The following is a 19603-nucleotide window of genomic DNA, read 5'->3' on the forward strand; positions in this document are numbered from 1 at the left end:
AGGCGGAAGTTATCACGGAAGGAGGAGGAGGAGGGGGGAGCGCTCCTGTGTACTGAGCGGCTCCCCCCTGCGCCCAGCGGCATGTGATATCCCTTACCCAGCTACAGCTCTCATCACCTGTTCATACTAGAAGCAGATGATGGGAGCTGTAGTTCAATGTATATTGTCCGGATCGTCGGGAATGCGGCGGAAATTCGGCGGAAATGCGGCGGATCGGCGGGCTTACTGTGTATTGAATGTATTGAATGAATACATTTATGCAATACTTTGGGGAGCAAGGACACTTGCTCCCCAAAGTATTCCATAGATGTATTCATTCAATAAAGCACTGTACACTACATTACATTACATTACATTACATAGAAACCCATAGAAACAATAAAGTCCCATAGACTTCTATATAGAGAGCACCCCCTGCTGGACACTCCATAGGAATTACACCCTGGGTCGTGACGTCACTTCTTCAGAGATATTTCTAACACTTCCTGATCTACTACATTAAGGGAAATAGCAGTATATGTGCATTTCCCATAATTAATGTACATTAGAAATTTGTATAACTTTTCATAAGTAACAACATATCAAAAATTAATTTTGGCCGGACTTCTCCTTTAATTGAAAAGTCCATTGAACTTAATAGTAAAAACGGAGAAAGGACATGGAAAAAATAAAAACTGTGTGAACAACAAAAAATAAGGCGCAATGTTTGCAAAAGATGTCCGAAAATAATAAACACGATCATTATTTTGACGTCTGAGGAGATAACGTCCATCATTGTATACATTCTCTGTTATTCCATTGACTTCATTGCACTGCATTACAGTCAGTTAAATCCCAGCAATAACAGACATCTTTTTAAATAGAAAAAGCACACGCCTTTTCTCTTTTTTTTTATGTCGTGGGAACATAGCCTTAGTCTAAATTTTAGAATGCCATAATACAAATCCAAAAATAATAAAAATAAAGTTAAAGTGTAAAAAATAAACCTAGCCTTACAAATTCTGTATAAAACCTGCAAGTCACAAACAGAAATAAAAAAAGAAGTCAATTTTATTTCAAAGTTTGCTTCTTATATTGAAGCACATATTAAAGCAACAGTAAGATGTTCATAAAATATAAGTGTGATGCCATAACATGTCAGAATACTGATATTTTGTATGTATACTAAAATAAGAATTTTAAAATTGTACAAATAGATACATTAAAAATGACATAGAAATAGGGGTGCGTTTCTGGCACGTATTAGTTTTAAGACGGGATTATAAGCAAAAAAGATTTACAAGAATCTGCAGTAACAAGTCTGATGCTCAAGAGACATTATAATTGTACATTTTACTGTACATACATTATATGAGTTGAAGCTGGCTGAATATTATATTGTGTTTTTTTTTTGTAATTTTCTTTTTTTAATTTTCAAGTTTAAAAATGCACTACATATAAAGTGTCCATAGTTTAAGGCGACATTACAGCTCAAAACTGTTATCCTTTCTTATTTGTGGAAGCTTTTTTTGACGTAGGTTGGGATGGTTATGTTACATACTGTAAAATATCTCCCTTAGAATCAAGTGTTTCCTGCTTTTTCTTTGCCATATCGACTGCACTTTACAAGTGGTTTTGTCCTAGCTGACTGATAACTTCAACACAGGTTGTAAGGTTTTCACAGTATTCACCACCACTTCTAAGATCCTTGGAAGGAATTCCATCTGTAAACCATGAGAGGTCGAAGAAGCCTTTTATTTTATTTTTATTTTCTTTAAAAAAAATACCTGTTAATGTTTTCTCTGGATTTTTGAGAACATTACATAGTTCTTAAGGCCAAGTTTAGTATTTTATTGTTAAGAATCGTCTTCACAAGTGTCTTTGGAACCATATAAGTCTGCTAGTTTCTTAAATCGAGGTCCCCAGTTTTGTAGATAATCATAGTCCAGATCTGAATCCGTAGAGGCCGACTCTAAAGAGCTGAGAGACCCAGCTACAGAACCTCGCCCTTCATATCCATAGATTTGAATGGAATCGTAGGGTGGTGCTGTTGGGTCATTATCAGCTTCATGTATCCTTGTGTTAATAAAATCATCAACGTCAACACTGTGGGGAGCTGGTCTTAACCCAAGGTCTCGTGGAGGGTATTGGTATTCAGGTTTTATATCTTTACGTGGAATAAACCCATTAATGCCATCAGGATTTTGTAGGGTAGCAATGTCAAAGGCTTCAGTGTCCTCCTCTCCTCCACCTTCATCATCATAAGTTATTATATTCTCACGAATATCTTCTTCTTCAAAGACAATTAGGGGTTCCTTCTTCTCTCTTCGCAGGGCTACGAATAGTACCACAATCACTGCAGAAAGAAGAAATATATTTTTTTATGTAGTGATTTTTTTTTTTGCTAGTTAAGAAGCTCAACAAAATAAGCTAAGCTGAATATGTGGAGTTGTTATTTATATTATATATGGGTGTGTATGGCATCTTAAAGTGAATTTACCAATGCAATCAATAAATAAATAAATATTTTCAGACATCCTGATTGTGCTGCCACACAGATTCTGATGGTGGCATTCAAGCGATCTGCTCAGTTTTCTATACATGCAAATTAAGGCCGCGTTCACACTTCATAAAAAACATGGACGTATTTCATAACAATGGTCGTATTTGCAGAAACAATGGCCGTTATTTTCAAAATAACGGCCGTTGTTTGCACAAGTACCGCCGATGTTATGAAATACGGCCGTGTTTTTTACGTAGTGTGAACATAGCCTAAGTCATTTGGTGCACTGAAGGCGGGTACAGCAAGCCGATATCTCCTCCCATGGGAGACATGCACCTTCTTAATTGATTCAGGAAGCGGGACAGAGATAATTTAGAAGGTGCACATAACCCAGGCATGAGATATGGGTGCATTGGTTGAGCTGGACCAACCTTTAGTGAACTTAATGACTTTACTTGCATATATAGAAAGGTATATGACTTTATTTGCATATATTGAAAATGGAGCAGATTGCGGAAATTGGTTGGCGGTTTAAAAAAATTGATGCTACCATCAGAATCTGCACGGCGGCACCGATCAGGTCTTATGAAAATATTTATTTATTGATCGTACAGGCAAATTTGCTTTAAATAAGTATTCTCTTTCTTCTTTTGCTTTTCATAGCTTCTTAGTGATCATTTGCAGCTTATAGAGATCTAGGGATGTAGCAGAGTTAAGTTTTTCACATACTGTAGCACCAAACCGTTCAACACTTCCATGCTGTATGGCAGCACATAAATTTCATGTAGCTATGTACAAAGAAGCCATAGACATTCTGTGTGATACCATATGTTACTCTGTGTAGCACTGCATTATGGGGGTGTTCTCCCATAGAAGCAATGCTAGCAGAGGCATTACGGTGTGTAGTAGAGAGCCATATAAGCTTATGTATACTCTTATGCCTTCCTACAACTTGGAGGTTGTATAGAACTGTACAGCTATGTGCGTATGGTCAAAGCCTATGTAATTTGCTAATGCAACCCGTTTTGCAATATCTTTCTGGTCCAAAATAATGAAAGGGGTTTAAAAGTTTTACATAATAATCTGCTTACTGTCAGTAAATGCAAACATTCTTTATTACATTCACAGGTTGCAAAACATTCACTATGAGTTTGAGGAATTGAACACTAGTATAAAACAATGTTGCACCCAATTATTGTAAATGTGATAAAGCTTTACTTACATAAAATAACTCAACTTTAACTTACCTAATAAAATGACAATGCAAGCAAGAATGGCAATGAGTGCCCCTGTGCTGAGGCCTGCATTGAGAGACAGTGGTTCATCATTGCAGGAGAGGATGGTTTCATCACTGCTACAGCTACATATGCGTATGGTGAGGGTGTTAGTGCTACTCATTGGAGGGGATCCACCATCACTTATTACAATAGGAAGTAAGTGCATTTTTTGCTTCTGACGACTGAATGATGCTCGTCCGACATGAATGTCTGCGGTGTTATCTGCTCAAATAAAAAGAATGGTATAAGACTACAGTTAGGTATACATAGCTACTGACATTTAGGATAGGTCTCACAGAGGGAAAAAAAGAGAAAATACATCTGTAAAATACGAAAAAAATACAGCTCTTTTTTTTCATCTAATAATGTACTACATTAAAGTCTATGAAAAAACAGCCGTTCGTGCATACACTGTTTAAAAAAAAAAAAGGTTTATTTTTACATTGTGTGCACACACAGATATTTTTCAAGTTCCGAAAATCAAGTCAGTTCTGCTCCCTTCCCCCAAGTAAAATCTATTGTGTACAACTTTTTCTTATTGCAATCTATTTAATTTTTAAAAACAGAGAAAAAAACTGTCCCACAGCTCTGTTTAATCTCATACATTTTGATAGTATGGGATTCTCTCCATTTTCTAAAAGAACTATTGATGAACATCTAAATAATGGAAAGTGCTGCACAAAAGGATTTTCATTGAAGATTTGAAAAAAAAAAAATCAATTTGGAAACAAACTATTTCTGAAAATACCTCTGTGCATATTTACATGGTGATAGGCAGTCCATAATAAAGCCATTTACCAGGACACAATCTTTCCAATTATCCCATATTTTTTATGCATATGGTGTTTGTGATGTTAAACCTGCTATCTAAGAGGCCACTAAGAGGGTGCAGGCTCTCAGTGCATCGTTCTTTAGTTACTGCATCGTGTAATTACTTCTTGAAAGCAGTAAAAAGAACTCTATGAAAGGAAAATATATTCACTTTAAAGGTCAATTATAAACTCACATATCAGAGTTTTCATACATGTCTGCACAGTTTATGATGCGTTTTTTTAATCTGTAATTTGCCTACAGAAACCTTCCTTATCCCTACTCGAAATCCAGTTGATACTTAAGGCTATGTTCACACTATGTATGTGTGCGGCTGTATTTTTTATGCGGCTGGAAATGTGCGGCTGAAACAACGGCCGTGGGAAAAAATAGACATGCGGCTGAAAACATACGGTCATTTACTTGGAAATCTGGTTCAACTAAAAATAACAAATAAAATCTTTAGAAAGTGATGCAAACACCTCTGGATGCATCTGGGAAGACAGGGAAACGGTTTACAGGAATCGCTATTACCGGGGTTTGAGATACTCTGCAGTAATGCCGATGCCTCTCATGGTTAATATATTTAATTAATAAAACACATTTTCTTTGTAATAAAGTCCCTTTCGTTGTTCAATAATTAAATTTAAACGAATCCATCATTTTGCAATTAAATATACTGTTAAAATAAATATACAGTATATATAAATAAATGTATATTTATATATATATTTATTTTTTGACAGTATATTTAATTGCACAATGATGGATTTGTTTAAATTAAATAATTGAACAACGAAACTGATTTAACGAAAATGTGTTTTATTAATTAAATATTAATTAGTACAGGAAGCTCCATTAAGCCGTTAATTTATATTGCCGGCAATAGAGCATTCTGTAATAATCATCACTTTACTTTAATGAAAACATCAAATGTTTCTTCTAATTATGTTATCACAATAGCATTATGAGAAGAAACACTTAGAATTATATGTGCGCTCAGCTGATTGGCTGAGCGCACATATAAAGAGCCGGTCCGCAGTACAGTCACTTCATTGTGCTGCGGACCAGCGAAGAGACAACATCGGGGTGAGTATACAGATCTCCCCACCCCCTCCCCAGCACTGCACCCCTCCCAGCAAGGAAGGGGGGTCACTTAACCCCTTCCTTGCTGGTATGGGTGCAGTCTGACATCAGTCTGACCCCCAAGGGGTTAAGGGGGATGCAATACATCCTCCCTTAACCCCTTGGGAGCCAGACTGTAAGCAGCGATCTGTAAAGATGCTGCATACTGTAAGGTGCAGAACACCGCTCACAATGATGGGTGTTGTGCTCCTGTTTGTGTGTTTTTTGTGTGTTTCTCTCTTTTTGTTTTTCAGATATCGGTATCCTGTGGATTACGTCGGATTCGGTGGACTACGTCGATGACCAGCGGTTGTTTGGTGTGTTTTTTTTTTTATAAAATGAGGGGTCAATGAGGGGTGTGGGGGTGTTTTTATTTGAATAAAAAAAAAATTTCACTTATGTGTTGGGGCCTAGTCGGGGCCTAGTGTTAGCCGGTATAAAATGGCTAACACTAATCCCCCATTATTACCCCAGTACCCAATGCCACCAGGGGTACTGGGAAGAGCCGGGTGCCAGTGGTCCCGGAGCGTCAAAATTGGTGCTCCTGGAGTGGGCGGCAGCAGGCTGGTAAGATTTAGGCTGGGGAGGGCCTTAACCAATGGCTCTTCCCACTCTGGTGTTACCAGGCTGCTGTCGCTTGGTTTTTAACCCGGCTGGTTATTAAAATAGGGGGGACCCTATGCGTTTTTTTTTTTAATAAATAATTTAAAAAAATGCATAGGATCCCCCCTATTTTTATAACCAGCCGGGTTAAAAACCAAATGACAGCAGCCTGGTAACACCAGCCCTCCCCAGCCTAAATCTTACCAGCCTGCTGCCACCCAGTCCAGGAGCGCCAATTTTGATGCTCCGGGACCACTGGCACCCGGTTCTTCCCAGTACCCCTGGTGGCATTGGGTACTGGGGTAATAATGGGGGGTTAGTGTTAGCCATTTTATACCGGCTAACACTAGGCCCAGACTTAGTAATGGATTCCGTCTATTAGACGGCTTCCACTACTAAGTCTATAAAGTAAAGAAATAAAGACAACACACAAGTGAAACATTTTTTTTTATTAAAAAAAAAACACCCCCACACCCCTCATTGACCATTTTATAAAAGAAAAAAAAACACCAAACAACCGCTGGTCATCGACGTAGTCCACCAAATCCGACGTAATCCATAGGATACGGATATCTGAAAAACAAAAAGGGAGAAACACACAAAAAACACACAAACAGGAGCACAACACCCATCATTGTGAGCGGTGTTGTGCACCTTACAGTATGCAGCATTTTTACAGTCTGGCCCCCAAGGGGTTAAGGGAGGATGGGAGTTTTGGGGGCATCAGTGGAGACTCTTGATTGAGTACTTCATTGGAATTTTTTTCGCTGTTCTCCTTGAGTTCAGTGATTACTGTGTTTTGTTGGTTGATTTTTCATTGCCCCAACTAGCCAGAATCCTACCCCACACTGACGAGGGGCAAAAACCCCGAAACGGCTGTCTGTGGGTGGAAGCCTGCCTTTGCAAGCCCTTGTCATGATCGCAATACTCGCACCTTGAGTTAGACATTGACAAAAGGGGCCACCCTGTTGTTTCCCTGTCTATGTTCCAATACTCGCAACCGAGTGGGACTTAAGGGGTTATTTATCAGGGTGGTGTGGTGCTCTCCCCATCATGGAGGCACCCCGTTGGCAACAGGCTAGAGATATCTGGCTATCCCGTGTTTTGAGACTTGTAACTGAGGCTCCACGGACTCTTGTTTTGCATATTTAAAGTTTTGGGGGCATCAGTGGAGACTCTTGATTGAGTACTTCATTGGAATTTTTTTCGCTGTTCTCCTTGAGTTCAGTGATTACTGTGTTTTGTTGGTTGATTTTTCATTGCCCCAAATAGCCAGAATCCTACCCCACACTGACGAGGGGCAAAAACCCCGAAACGGCTGTCTGTGGGTGGAAGCCTGCCTTTGCAAGCCCTTGTCATGATCGCAATACTCGCACCTTGAGTTAGACATTGACAAAAGGGGCCACCCTGTTGTTTCCCTGTCTATGTTCCAATACTCGCAACCGAGTGGGACTTAAGGGGTTATTTATCAGGGTGGTGTGGTGCTCTCCCCATCATGGAGGCACCCCGTTGGCAACAGGCTAGAGATATCTGGCTATCCCGTGTTTTGAGACTTGTAACTGAGGCTCCACGGACTCTTGTTTTGCACCCTTGGGGGCCAGACTGATGTCAGACTGCACCCATACCAGCAAGGAAGGGGTTAAGTGACCCCCCTTCCTTGCTGGGAGGGGTGCAGTGCAGGGGAGGGGGTGGGGAGAGCTGTATACTCACCCCGATGTTGCCTCTTCGCTGGTCCGCAGCACAATGAAGTGACTGTACTGCGGACCGGCTCTTTTTATGTGCGATCAGCCGATCAGCCAATCAGCTGAGCGCACATATAATTCAAAATGCTTCTTCTAATAATGCTATTGTGATAACATAATTAGAAGAAACATTTGATGTTTTCATTAAAGTAAAGTGTTGATTAGTACAGAATGCCTATTGCCGGCAATATGAATTAACGGCTTCATGGTGCTTCCTGTACTAATTAATATTTAATTAATAAAACACATTTTCTAACGAATCCATCATTGTGCAATTAAATATACTGTCAAAAAATAAATATATATATATAAATATACATTTATTTATATATATATATATATATATATATATATATATATATATATATTTATTTATTTTTTTATTATTTTTTTATTTTTTTTTAACACTATATTTAATTGCACAATGATGGATTTGTTAGAATTAAATTATTAAACAACAAAAGGGACTTTATTACAAAGAAAATGTGTTTTATTAATTTAATGTATTAACTATTAGAGGCATCGGCATTCCGCATTATTGCCGGCTATTTTTGAAGTACTCCGTACGGACCACCTGTCAATCCACGGCCGTGAATTTGCACAGTTCCAGCCGCAAACAATGGTCTTGTTCATTTTTTACGGGTCCTTTTACGATCGGGCCGTAGGCTCATACATAGTGTGCACTGTGCAGCCGTATATCGTATACTTTCCAGCGTACGCATGAACCGGAAAAATCCGTCCGATGATTTACCGCCCGCAATACAGCCGCACAGATACATAGTGTGAACCTAGTCTAAAGACGTATCTATAGAAAATTGGCCCAATTTCTATAAAGCATTTTATTTTTATTTATTCTCAATACCTAATATCTGTTAGCTGACAATAAAATTGATGCACATTGTAAATACACAGTTATTCAGACACCTACACATTACACCTAGAGTAACTTTTAGGAAATCTCATTATTTATTGATCAGCATTAATATTAAGCAGCTTCTGACTTGAAATCTCTGCTCCAGTCCATCCCAAAGGTGGTCAATAGGGTTGAGATTTGTGTTGATCTCACACTTATCCTCTGTTTTTCTGAGATTTGTGTTGTGCCTAGACCAGCACAGTTCTTCCACACCAAACTCCACATGATAGGGGAAAATTAGAGATTTCTGGGAGTTTGACCTCTTCACCCCCTGGCGATCTACAAATGCTTTAAAGACTCCTTTGTTTTAAATACAGCTGCGGGTAAGGTGTGTGACCCGCGGCTCTAACCATTCTCATGGATCCGCCAGAGAGAGCTGAGTACAGCACTTGTAACAGCTCACCGCAATGGCAAGATACAGACTTAATTCATATATGAAAATCACTAAAAGCAGCCCACTAATTGCAACAAAAAAATCTCCATAAAAATAATGAGGCTCTTGTTTACCATTTGCAAATAGTGTAAACCTTCCCACCAACAATAAGGTGGCCTCATGCCGGGATGGACCTACACTGTACTTTAGCCTCTCCATGAGGCCACCTTATTGTTGGTGGAATGGTTTATATTATTTGCAAATGGTAACCAATATCCTACCTATTTTTATGGAGTTTTTTTTAGCAGTTGAAGGAGTGCTTATAGTGATTTTCATATCTGTATTGGGTCTATATCTTGCCATTGCGGTGAGCTGTTGCATTTCTCTGTGTTTTTGTGTTTGCATTTCTGCAATGGCATCGCACTCCTTCCTAGTGTGAATGATGTTCTAGGAGAGCTGACCAAATATGTCTTTCTTTTAGTACAGTACTTGTCTCTTTCCTTTGACTTCATAGAGAATGAATAAAACCACGGGTCACCTGCAGCTGTGTTCAAAACAAAGGAGTCGGGGGCTGATCTGGACATCATCACGGGGAGGGGCATGGGGAAGCAAAGCCTCCCTTCACACAATGTGACCTGGCGAAAAGTACAGTTCTGCAGGAATGACTATACTGTTAGTGATCTTAACCCAGGAAACTATGAACTACTGAAAACTTTTTTTTTTTCAGCTGCCAATTACATAGTTCTGGACCGAAGGATAACTTTCACAAATATTATTTTCTTTTTTTGGTCATGGGTGCATTGTTGCAGTTAAAGGAGCTGTATTAGACAAACATGGTCTTATATTTTTCAATCAAATGATGCCACTCTTGTCTATCTGTCTATATCTGTCATAGCAGCTCAGCCTCAATTACTTGTATGGAGTTGTGCTGTAATAACATTTAACCTGAGCTCTGTTGGTTGGAGAACACTATTTGGAACAAACTGTTAAGTCACTAGATGAACTCATATAATCAGATTGCCCTCACTACAGGAATCTATATAACCAGATTAGTTGAAACCATAGACACTTTTCTTGTACAAACCTTTCTGATCCCTTATTGTAAAATTTGCATGTGGGTGAACTTCTTTTGGAAAACTGAAGAAGAACCGTGGACCGTTTGCAGTGTCGTCTTTATCTACAGCTGTGACTGTGAAAAATTTCTGTGAAGAAAAATTAAAATGTTTATAATTTAACTCACTAATTCCTTCTAGATTTCTGTCTTTTACAGCTAGCTTTTACAGATAGTGATGTTCTATCCATTCTTAAAGGGACTGTACAGGAGAAGAAAAACATACTACATTCTTCCGAAAATGCCGTATTCTTTTGACACCTCCGCTATTGCTCACACAGTAGGATTTCTTCTTCAGCACCATTGTATGAAATTATCCTTCATATGGGGTAGCATGTTACTGACTATGGATTTATTCAATCTAATTCGGTATATACACTTCAATCAGATGATCTACAGTCACCTTTTACATATGCTATGTTAGTGTATTACACAGACAGTCCATTAAAGGAGAAGTCTGAAGAAAATTTTATTATAGTATTGTATTGTCCCCCAAAAGTTATACAAATTACCAAATTTTCACCAGAGTTCTCCTTTACTGTACATAGACATTGCCCTTTACATTTTACAGCTGTTCACTTGGGTCCTAGCAAAAGACATCACATGATCTCATTACTGCTGGGAGATCTTTCTCACAAATAGGGATTGTCTATAGGATAATTAATGGAAAGGTTTGTAAAATTACTCTGATGTCCAAAAACAAATCGTGTAATTGAGCAGATGGAAAATACCTTATTTACTTGTGCATTTTCACATACAGATGCTTCATATTGCTTAGGAAACTCTGGGGCATTGTCATTCCTGTCCAAAACTTTAACTGTCACAGGCACTTTTCTCATATGGCCAATGCTTGCTGTGGAGAAAGAAAATATTGGTTGGAATGATGCAAAATTAGTAACGAAACATGATTTTCCTGTAACGTTCAAGGTGAGGTTATTAATCCAATTTTTCAGAGATGCCTCATTAAAGAATGATCCATTATGTACTTTGGTGTTTAGACTAATAACTCCAGCTACCTGCCATGTTCTAAGAACATAGTACTGACTTGTACAATGACTAATATAAAATGATACTTACTAATGTATAATTTACTTTGTATACTGATATGCACTGTAGAATTATTCTACTTTTGTGTAATTGTTGTATAACCTTGTAAATACATTACTTAGTTTATACTGATCCCAAATTACAGTCTATACAATATATTATACTTGAGAGCTATATTTATAGTTTTGCTGGTCTTTGCTGAAAGCAAGAGATCCATAGCAGCTATATTTTTATACAGTTATATAGAGATACACTGTAATTGAAAATAACTTTTGACATGTAATCAAACTTGTAAAAAGTTATTGATTACAGCAGGTCTTACTGTTAAGACCCACTGCAATCTGGAGATACAGCAGGGGAGAAAGTGTGGCAGCACCGTGATCCACTCCCTGGCTGCATCTCCTGATCAGCTAATTCTCACAATGTAAGTCTATGAGGCTACTTTATCAGAATTAGTGAACAGCCTGGGAGTGGATTACACAGCTGCCGTGTCCTCTCCCCAGCTATTTCTCCTGATCACAGTGGGGATCAGTAATAAGACCTACTGCTCTCAATGATTTTGACATGCCTGATAACACGTGAAAAGGTACTCTTTAAACTTTCCTGCAGCAGTCCTTTACTATGACATTATCTCTAATAAAGACAACAATCAGCCGATGATCGTTGTCAATGATATAGGTTCTGACCTATAAATGTTAAGCGCCGACTACGCAGCGCTACGTGTAATAGCGGTGCGCGGCCGGCGACTGACGATATACATTACCTGTCTAGGTTGCAGGGCTCCTCTTCCTCTGTACTTCTCCCGGGTCCAGCGCGCTCCAGCGTCAGAGTGGCCTGTCAGCTGACTGGCCGCCGCCAGTGATTGGCTGAGTGGCCTGTCAGCTGAGACAGGCCACTCTGAAGCTGGATCGTGGGAACCCAGGGAGAAGCACAGAGGAGGAGGAGCACTGCAAACTGGACAGGTAATGTATAACGTTAAAACAAGAGCTGCAAGGACATCGGTAACGATGTCCCTGCAGCCCTTGTTAAATGATTATTGGGCTGTGTAATAGGGCCAGATCGGCGCTTGTTTACATTTATTATCGGGCCCTGCTCGGCCCATCTAATAGTACCATTAGACAGGTCTGAAACAAAATGTGACTGCCTTATGCTACCATTGATAAAGTTCTTCCCAGAATGTTGAATGAGGGGCTACAGAACACACTGTTGCATGACACACCCTACTACAATGTATAAAGAACGAGCTTGGTACCTTTCTTTTTAACTAATTTAAATAGGATTTAAAACTTTTTTAAAGATAAAAATAATACATATAAAAAAAGTATAGCATGGTAAATATTCAGTCTCTCTTAACCATTTAACCATACCTACAGAAGGAGGGGGGGGGGGCTTGTGCTATCTCTCTCTCTCTTTAAGCATTTGTCCCCACCCCTCTCCTGCTGGCTGCCTTCCTTGCCTTGTCTGCTCGGCACATGTCAAATTTTGGCACATGCACAATATACATGTAGTGTAAATAAATAAAGTATGGACAAAGGTTTTTTTTTTAAGCTGGATATTTCGCACAGTAGAAATAAACACCTTATTTTTGGTCACTGTCTGTAAAAATATATAGTTGGCAACCATGGCCTGAAGATCTATATATGCAGCATCAAACTAGAATACAGTCTGCAACTCAGTCCAAAAAAGCTTTGCAGTGCATTTACAGTGCTACTCTTAACTACAAAAGGGTAGAAACCACTACTCTTCTAGAAAAGAGCCATTACTCACTTGATAAATCCCTCCCTGCTTTAGCACCACAACTCAGACCTTCCCCACTGGTTTTGTTTACTTGGCTGCTATGATGACGTGCCCATATATCTACATGACTACTGAAACCAATGACTGGACAACTAATCAATTGCTAGTTAAACAAAGAATGGACAACAGATGATATGACGACTATGACAGGTGATCTGATTCTAAAAATTCATTGAGAAGTAAAGAGTCACATTGGAAATTATTATTTATATTCACTCCAGTGTGAAGCAAATTGATGCTCACATTGGAATAAATCAAGAGAGTGCACACATAACATACAAGTTACAGCAACAATAAACAGCTCCAATCAGTGGCCTGACAGACATATGAGTGTAGTACAGTAGGCTAAAATAGAGAAGCAGGGCTGCTGTCAGAGGTCTGTGTGGTCACATGACAGCAATGGGGAAGGGGGGTGTTCAGCACTAACCAGGAAGTGAGAATCATAGAGCTGTGCAGGAGGACAGAGACAGAAACTTTATATACAACAGTGTGTATAGCTGAGTGCCGGCACATTATAGCAGCAGTGTATATAGCTGAGTGTAAGTGCAGGCACATTATAGCAGCAGTGTGTACAGCTGAGTCTAAGTGCAGGCACATTATAGCAGTAGTGTCTATAGCTGAATGTAAGTGCAGGCACATTATAGTAGCAGTGTGTATAGCTATAGCAGGCACATTATAGGAGGAATGGCGACAATGGGAAACACAAGGGCTGACAGAGACTGCAGGGAATATGAAGGAATGAGCAGGGCAGATGTGGACACATAAATTAAGCACTCTCTGTCCGGGGAGAGAGGGGTTACAGCTATAAAGAGATTACCTCCTCAGTCCTATCCCCTAATGCAAGCTCCAGCCTGAAGTGGATCTTCTATTATTTGGAAGATGAGGGAGACTTCCTGGGTCAAAGTACAGTGCTGTAAACCACCCATTGCAGGCCACGCCCCTCCCCCACTACTGCTCCCACCCAGTACAGGGAGCTCGAAAACCAAGTTACAATTTTGAAAAACTGTGAGTTCCTCTTGCAAAACGCTCTTAATTTAAGTTACTCTTAAACCAAGGTACCACTGTATAATGCAATTCTAGTAATTCTATATCCTCCCACAAAAGCACACTCATATCGGCAGCTTTCAGTAGCTAGGCAACAGCACACTGACGGTCTAAGAGGCACCCATTGGAGAACACTACAGTAGGTAATAGAAGACACAACTAATAAGATGATGATAGGTTTTAGTTTTTTGCCTATTGGACCCCAGCATTTTCATCCTGATCTGGTGGGAAACTTGATAGGTCTCTAAAACAAATACTGTTGCATGTATATGTCTTGGCATATTGTCATATGAGTAAGAAAATGTTAAAAAAAAAAAAAAAAAACTAACTTTCAGACATTAATCCTTCTGGAAGTAATCCATGATGGCATGCATAACCAAGATATGAGCTAATTCATACGCAAATAAAACAGCCATATAAGGTCAGACCACTCAGCGGATCAATTCAATGCATTCATCTGTACTATGAGTGATTTCTTCCCTGAGTATGCAGGAAACATCTCAACACTTTCCATTGCTTTCTACAAGGGTCTTAGATAATACATTCACTCCATCTAGGGAATACGTACAGACTTCAGTTGCTTCTACGGTGATGTTGTGCCAAGCATATTCCTCTCTATCCAAAGGCTTTACGGTTTTGATGACACCATCATCTTGGATCTTGAAATATCTGTCAAGGTCAGTGTGCCGATCGATGGAATACCTAAAGAGGATGATCGCAAGTAATTAGACAAGAAAATTACTAAGCAGCCTGATGCTCAAGTGTTAGATATTAAAGATTCATTAGAGAGTAGTTTCCCAGCAGCACACATGGCAAAATCAGAATATTAATGGAATCTATCAAACAACTTTTAAAAGGAAATTTAGCTTCATAATTTATTAATGTCTGCATGTAGGGAACATTTTGCTACATCAGGATCTGCTTTCCTTGCTATTACTGAAAAAGAAAAAAGTGTAATGGCAAATACCATATAGTGCAAACTAGTCAATGAACTGTTGCGGTACTAGACATATTATCTCCCAAGATGCTCAACAATTGCATGAATGAGCATTTTTCATACTTACTTTATAGGATTGCTACATCCTAATTATTATCTTACTCCATGAGCGAATAGAGGATGGCATGGCCACCGCCAATGCCTCTTATCTGATGAATTTCTAAGCCAAGAAATAAACAAAAATTGCTCTATCCCAAAGAAGCATTTATGGCATTGGTAGCCAAAAGCCAAATCTCGTCCTTATGATCTACCAACAGTGAATTTACTTTGATTTTTTTTATAATAATATTTATTAATATTTATTAATATTTTTTATTAATAATATTTAAAAAAAAATATTTAAAAAATTATATATATATATATATATATATATATATATATATATATATATATATATCATGTTTACATATAGTATTTCTGTCAAGTCTTTTTAAAAACACAGAAATGGTGCAAATGTTTTCACTATAATTTTGCCCTGTCAGTTCAACTCCTGATTTTGGTAGAAAAAATACTGACCTAAAGACTGATGAAAATACTTAGGGGGACATGTATCAAGAAAAAAAAGCTTATTTTTTGTCGGAAAGGGGCCAGATGGGAATAAATTTATTCACAAATGGCCGTTTTGCTAATAAAATATTCGCATCTGGCCCCTTTCCGCCAAGTACGCCAGGGGTGGCGGAGAGGGGGTGTGGAGGGGGCGGAACGGGGAGGCGCAGACTCAGAGTCTGAACTATTCATCATTAAATTAGCAAAAAAATAAGCAGAAAACCTACTCCAGCTCTGAGCTTGCGTAGGTTTCTTGCTGCGCCCCCTTGCGCGCACAGGATTTATGTAGAGGCAGTCGGCCTCTATATAAATCTCCGTACCCTCGGAGCTGCGGGGACATTTTTAAGTTTGGCGCAGAAAACGCAGACTTAATCAATGTCCCCCTATGTGTGAACATAGCTACAGACTAATTTCCCACCATGGGATTTTTCTGACGTCATTGCAGATGGCCATCAAAAAGACGTCTAATATTTGTCGATGACGGCCATCTACAATGATCATAGAACTTAATTAAGGTAAAAAGCCTTCTCCATTAATAAAGTACACCTAAAGGCTATATTCCCACAATGTTTTTTCCTCTCTGTTTTTGAAAAGGAAAAACTACGTCCATCACTTTGAGTTCAAAATGACGAACGTCATTTCACTATTTGGCCGCCCGCCAGTGCAATGACAGCTGTTGTTACATTATTCTAGTTTACGTGGACTAATGGCCCTTTGGGTGTGTCTTTAATTGAAAAGTGAATTGAATTTAATAGTAAAAACTGTCAAAAAAGAAAAACTGTGTGTGAACAACGTTTGTTATTTAATACGCTGTGTGCATTGGACATCCGTCATTCCATTGGCTTCAAAGCATTGTATTAAAGTCAATTAAATAGTGGCAAAAACGGATGTAATTTTAAATAGAAAAAAGCCTTTTCTTTTTTTTTAACGTAGTGTAAACATTTCCATAGGTTATGTTCCTGCTACATAAAAATGACATCCGTTTTTGTTGGACAAATGTTATTTTATGCTAAATAACGGCCAATATTTTATAACAACGGCTGTTATTATACACATTTTTACCAAGTGGGAACATAGCTTTGATGTGCTTGATGAGTGGTAGTGGGTAAAGTTTCTTAAGTCTGCATTGTTGTACTTTCATAATTTTAATGTGTTCAGCAATAATAAGACCAGCAATGACAGAGCTATAGGCAATAGAAAAAGTGTCCTGAATACGAAAACCTAAACTCAAGGGAAAAGAATATCTCCCAGGCATTGGGATGTCAGAAAAATATATAGAGGACCTTCTCGCAGAAATTCATTTTACGGCCATTGTATGGGATTGTGTCATTTATTAGGCTGCAAACAAATGAAAACATTAATAAAGGGCTGTTTACACCCACAGAAGACACTGCCAACAGGCTGGAGAGATTTGTTACTGACAAACTCACAGTTCACAAAAGGAACTGAAATTGCCCAGGCAAACAAACAAAACAAAAGGTCTAAAACTACATCCCATGACTACAACTCAGACTTCTAATATGTGAACTTAATGACTGTACTAAATAATGTAATGTCCAGCTTTTTAAAGGTGTCCTCTTAGATTAGGAAAAAATGCAGCTTAGCTCCACTTAAATTGCTAAACTAACACAGTCTATGGTCCAGAATGTTTCTGTCATGTCTGTACCTGTGCTGAACTCCGTGCTCCCCTTTGCTTGTGCTGTGAGGTCAAGACGGCGCTGATATTCAGGGTTTTGTATGTATTGTGCAGTGTCCTGAACCCTGTCTGAATACTGGTCTATTTCTGCCAGGGTTTAGTCAGTCACACCTGTTTTGCCTGTAATGCTTCTGGCAACCTCTAGTTAACACTCCTGCTGCTTAGCTAGTCTGACTGGCAGTTGTCCCTGCTAGTCGGGTTGCTTTTGCACCAGATGTTCTGAGAGGATTAGGGGTCCGGTCCAATCAGCTTCAGGATCGCACCTCTGGTCTCCTATATAGTGTGTCCTGGCCTGCCTCTCATTGATGGTTATTGTGCTTTGTCACTTGCCTGCTTTCACTTGCCTCTATTGTTCTCTTGCTATCAGTTTTCTATCTCATACCTCGACTATTCTTGTTTGCACTCTGCCCTGACCTTACCTTCTGACCTTTGTCTTCCCTTACTGCATTCAGATTTTGTACTTTAGCTGATTGACTGTTGTGACCCAGATTTCTGAACTTTCTCATTGTGTTTGTGCATCTTGTCTCGTTTTGGGTTTCAGATATCCAGGCCAGGGACCGCTGCCTAGTTGTCCATTGCCACTTAGGGCAGATAGCTGCAAAAAGGCAGGTCCAGAGGGTGTGGCTGAGCCTAGGGTTCACTGTCCGTGTCTCTCCTGCATCTCTCCATGAACCCAGTTGTAACAGTTTCTAAATAAGTAGCACCCCCCGTTCCTGAGCCCGCTCTATACTAACCACTAATATTCTAATAATATACCACTAGTATTCATGCACATCAGTTGTCAGAAAGGGGTTAAATATAAATAAGTAAACAGTTATGCTACTTTTTTTTAATCATCTTAGCAATGTTTTTAAAATACCTTGCACCTATTGGCTAAGTTCACACACTGTTTTGTAAAATGAAAAAAATAAAAAAATAAAAAGTGTTTTTTAATAGCCATAACAATTATCATGATCATTATTTATGGGCATCCTTATGAAATAATAATAAACGGTCTGTGAACATAGCCATGAAAGGCACCTTGTAGAATGTCCTGGTATCTATGCATTAATATTGCCAAATTCTTCCCCTTGGTTTGAGTGACAGCTCTACCATTTTTTTTTTTTTCATGGATAAGTGCTTAATCAGAGAAAAAAGATGTAAAGGGTTAGGGAGCGCTCAGTTCAGGAGTCTGGGACAATGCACTGGTAGGGAAGTTAATGACACATGTAATCACAGTACCATGGGGATTAAATGTGTTTTCTTTGGTCATGCAAGAATCATGACCATCCACTAAGGTATATTTAAACTGCTTTACCCCACTCATATTAAATATACACACACATATGCAAAGATATAGCAGATCTCCCCTACACTCCAGTCTATGTGTATTGTAAGGCCTGAGAAGGGGATATAGTGTTAATGTAATAATACTGGGTTCTAGTTACGAACACAACACCTATATAGAAAAAAACTGAACCTCCATAATTTTAAATATATCAAAGAAATACTTTATTTAGATAAAAAGCACATACATTTAAAAATCGTACAACACAGTGAACTGCGACTGAGAAAATACATTAAAAACCAACGGGAAAAACATACAAATGAGGGGTGCTATTGTCAGGCAATGTTAAGAGGGTTGATCAGGGACTCAATACAATTCATTGGTATATTACCATAGACTCACCCTGAATCACAACAAACTGTACAAAAAATTATAGAACAATGATAAGTCTTACCCAAATGGATATGATGTACCAGCCGGACAATTTCCCCCACCCCAACGCACGTTTCGGTGAACAACCTTTATCAACCTTGATAAAGGTTGTTCACCGAAACGTGCGTTGGGGTGGGGGAAATTGTCCGGCTGGTACATCATATCCATTTGGGTAAGACTTATCATTGTTCTATAATTTTTTGTACAGTTTGTTGTGATTCAGGGTGAGTTTATGGTAATATACCAATGAATTGTATTGAGTCCCTGATCAACCCTCTTAACATTGCCTGACAATAGCACCCCTCATTTGTATGTTTTTCCCGTTGGTTTTTAATGTATTT

The 19603-nt window shown here is 38.8% G+C and overlaps 1 protein-coding gene across 1 annotated transcript in view; it reads right to left on the reverse strand.

The window, feature by feature from the left end:
• Positions 1-1032: 1032 nt before the first annotated feature.
• The window catches only part of CDH11 (cadherin 11), a 105492-nt gene continuing 86921 nt past the window's right edge, over positions 1033-19603 (reverse strand). Inside the window, exons 8-12 of the mRNA XM_069966028.1 lie at positions 14893-15026; positions 11168-11289; positions 10410-10527; positions 3730-3981; positions 1033-2335 (exon numbers count right to left, since the gene is read on the reverse strand). Coding sequence (XP_069822129.1) covers positions 1836-2335; positions 3730-3981; positions 10410-10527; positions 11168-11289; positions 14893-15026 — 1126 coding nt within the window. The 3' untranslated portion in view covers positions 1033-1835. The remainder of the gene's footprint in view (positions 2336-3729; positions 3982-10409; positions 10528-11167; positions 11290-14892; positions 15027-19603) is intronic.

The sequence above is a fragment of the Dendropsophus ebraccatus genome, chromosome 4 (assembly GCF_027789765.1).
Source record: "Dendropsophus ebraccatus isolate aDenEbr1 chromosome 4, aDenEbr1.pat, whole genome shotgun sequence".
NCBI lineage: Eukaryota > Metazoa > Chordata > Amphibia > Anura > Hylidae > Dendropsophus > Dendropsophus ebraccatus.